Raw genomic sequence first — 2,697 nt, 5'->3', positions numbered from 1 at the left:
CGCACCGTCTCATCATGACGACCACCGGGTGATGTTCAAACTCTTAGTTTTAATTTTTTTTTTTTAAGCTAGGTTTGCTGTGCTTCATACATCAAGTTATTGTTTTCACTTTCTGTGTTGTCTTTGACCAGCTATAGAAAATGGTTTCTGGTAAAATCAGTGCGAATCCGATAAAAAGTTCAGCAGTTTATAAAATGAACACTTTAAAATTAAAATAATTATTTATGAAAAATACAAAAATTCGTCTAATATTGAAAAAAAACACAAAAAAACGATTATTGGAAACTATTTCCCCTAAGAGCATCTCCAATGCAAGCAACTAAAATTGTTTTACACATCATAAAAATTAATATTGTTTATTTATTTTTATCCACGTCAACATTTGTGGTATTTTACATAAAAAAAAACTCACCAAAAATGGCAAAAAATGGGTTTCAATCTATTCAAGATATTAGTGTGTTTAGTATTTTATTATTTTTTATATTAAAAATAGTTTGCATTGATGTCAGAATTGACAACTTTATCATAATCATTACAACTCATAATATTAATATAAAAATAAAAATGATATAGTATTGTCAAATAATCAATAAAGCTTTACTTGTATTGGAGACGCTGTAATATGCTCGTTCTAGGAGAGAGAAATAATATGCTTTTCATGGAATTGTCCTTTTTGAGTAAGAGGATGATTACGTGTGTTTGATGATAGGACAAAGTACTATCTGGTAATCATGAGCTGGCCATGGGACTACTTGTAAACGCCTCTGTTCCCAATTGGCGCAAGCGTCCAAGTTGTCAAATATCGATTCCACGTGACCCAAATACATAAACTGTTTATTACACACTGCAACGAATTAAATGGTACAAGAAAGAAAAACATTCAATTCCACAGGCCTTACGCATCATCAATCAAACAGATTCGTGAATAATTATTATCCACCATGAGGTGTCACTCATTGGTTGGGTTGACGAAATGGTTGACCAGGTCCCCATGTTCCTTGACGTTGCCCTTGGGGTTGTTCCGGAACCTCCGGATGCTAAACTTGTCCAACTCCACTCCCTCGGCCCGGCCACAGAGGGCGAGGTCCACCAGAACTCGGGCCACGGCCGGCGCCATCTTGAATCCGTGGCCCGAGAACCCGCCCCCCACCACCACGTCCCCTCCCGCCCCGTCCAAGAAGTCCATCACGAAATCCTCGTCCGGTGTCATCGAGTACATGCAGTACACCGTCTTCACCGGGCCCCCCTCCGTCTCCACCCGCCCCCCAAACGTCTCTCTTATCCACTCTTTCAGGCCCACCATGGCCCCCTCGTCCACCGGGCCCCACCCCCGCCTGTCCGGGTCACAAGCCCTCCCACCGTGCACCGCCACCTTCGGAAATGTAAATCAGAAGGGACTAATTTGTAAATTTTTTAAGTAAAATAAAAAATATATATTTTTTAAAATAGTTGGCCTCACCTTGATGAGGCCCGGGTACTCTAGCCCCGGGGTCCCGTACAGGTACCGGTCCTCTCCCGCGCTTGCGAACGTCGGGAACCCACCCTCCATCGAATACTCTGCCACATGTCCCTCCCGGATTCGCCAGTAGCACATCGCGGTCTCCAAGGGCACCACGGGGATCTCCACTCCGCACGCCTTCCTTGCCAGCTGGCTCGTCCACGCCCCGGCCGTCACCACGCACTTCCGGCCGCGGAACGCCTCCCCCGCCGCGGTGGTCACCGTCACGCCGCCGCCGGACTCCGCCGGGGAGATTCCGGCGACCTCGGTGCCGTCCTTGAGCACGGCGCCGTGGCGGCGTGCGAGGGTTTGGAGCATGTGGAGGGCCTTGGAGGGGCGGATGACGCCGCCGCAGTCGGAGTCGAGGGCGGCCCAGTGGTCGGGGACGGTGACTCGGCCGGAGAGGCGGCGCCGGAGCTCGGCGGCGTCCATGAGGCTGAAGGGGAGACCGTTGCGGCGGCACGAGGCGGCGAGGGCGGCCAGGGCGGGGGAGTCCTTGGGGGCGAGGTCGAGGTGGCGCGAAGGGAAGAGGACTCGGGACCCGAACTCGGACTCGGCTCGGGTCCAGAGAGAGCGAGCCTCGAGGACCAGCGGCGCGTAGTACGGCTCGGGGTACGTGGCGCGGATGGTGCGAGATTCGCCGTGGGACGAGCCCAGGTGGTGGAGGAAGTCGTGCTGTTCCAAAAGGAGCGTCTTTGCGCCGCGCCGAGAGGCTTCGTACGCCGACGCGCTTCCCATCACTCCGCCGCCGACTACGATCACGTCGAAGTCGAATGGCTTCTCTACCATTTCTGTGTGTGTGTGTGTGTGTGTGTGAGAGAGAGAGAAGGGTTTGATTGTTTGGGAGTGGATTGAGGAAAAGAACAAGAAAGGCTTTTGTTTTTACAGTCGAGGGATGTGTCGTTATGACTATGAATAATCAAGCTGTTCTATCTCTTTCTTTATATTTTTGTCTTCAGACCTGAATTCATGCATGCTGCTATATAAAATTCACTCTACACGTCACTGACAGATGTGCATGTGATCATTATCAAATAAAATATATACTGACTAAGACATCTCGTGAATAATCAAGATCACAAAAGAGATATTAGAGGTGTGTAGGGTTCAATCTATTCAACACCGGTCTCCAAATCGGACCGGACTATTTAAACAATTTTAAAATTTTAAAATCGTTTTAGACTGTTTTAAATTATTTT

The 2,697-nt window shown here is 48.4% G+C and overlaps 1 protein-coding gene across 1 annotated transcript; it reads right to left on the bottom strand.

The window, feature by feature from the left end:
- Positions 1-734: 734 nt before the first annotated feature.
- LOC149390941 (FAD-dependent oxidoreductase family protein) lies at positions 735-2,497 on the bottom strand. The gene is made up of 2 exons (XM_089618707.1): positions 1,460-2,497; positions 735-1,372 (listed from the first exon to the last, which is right to left on the bottom strand). Exons 1-2 carry the CDS (start codon positions 2,285-2,287, stop codon positions 950-952), a joined length of 1,251 nt encoding a protein of 416 aa, XP_089474833.1. The 5' UTR covers positions 2,288-2,497; the 3' UTR covers positions 735-949.
- Between the last annotated feature and the right edge of the window lie 200 nt (positions 2,498-2,697).

This window comes from Urtica dioica, chromosome 7 (genome assembly GCF_054948205.1).
Source record: "Urtica dioica subsp. dioica isolate 48M chromosome 7, U.dioica_male_clone48M_v1_H2, whole genome shotgun sequence".
Lineage (NCBI taxonomy): Eukaryota > Viridiplantae > Streptophyta > Magnoliopsida > Rosales > Urticaceae > Urtica > Urtica dioica.
Note: the sequence above shows the minus strand (reverse complement) of the source record. Positions and strands in the feature narration are given on the sequence as shown.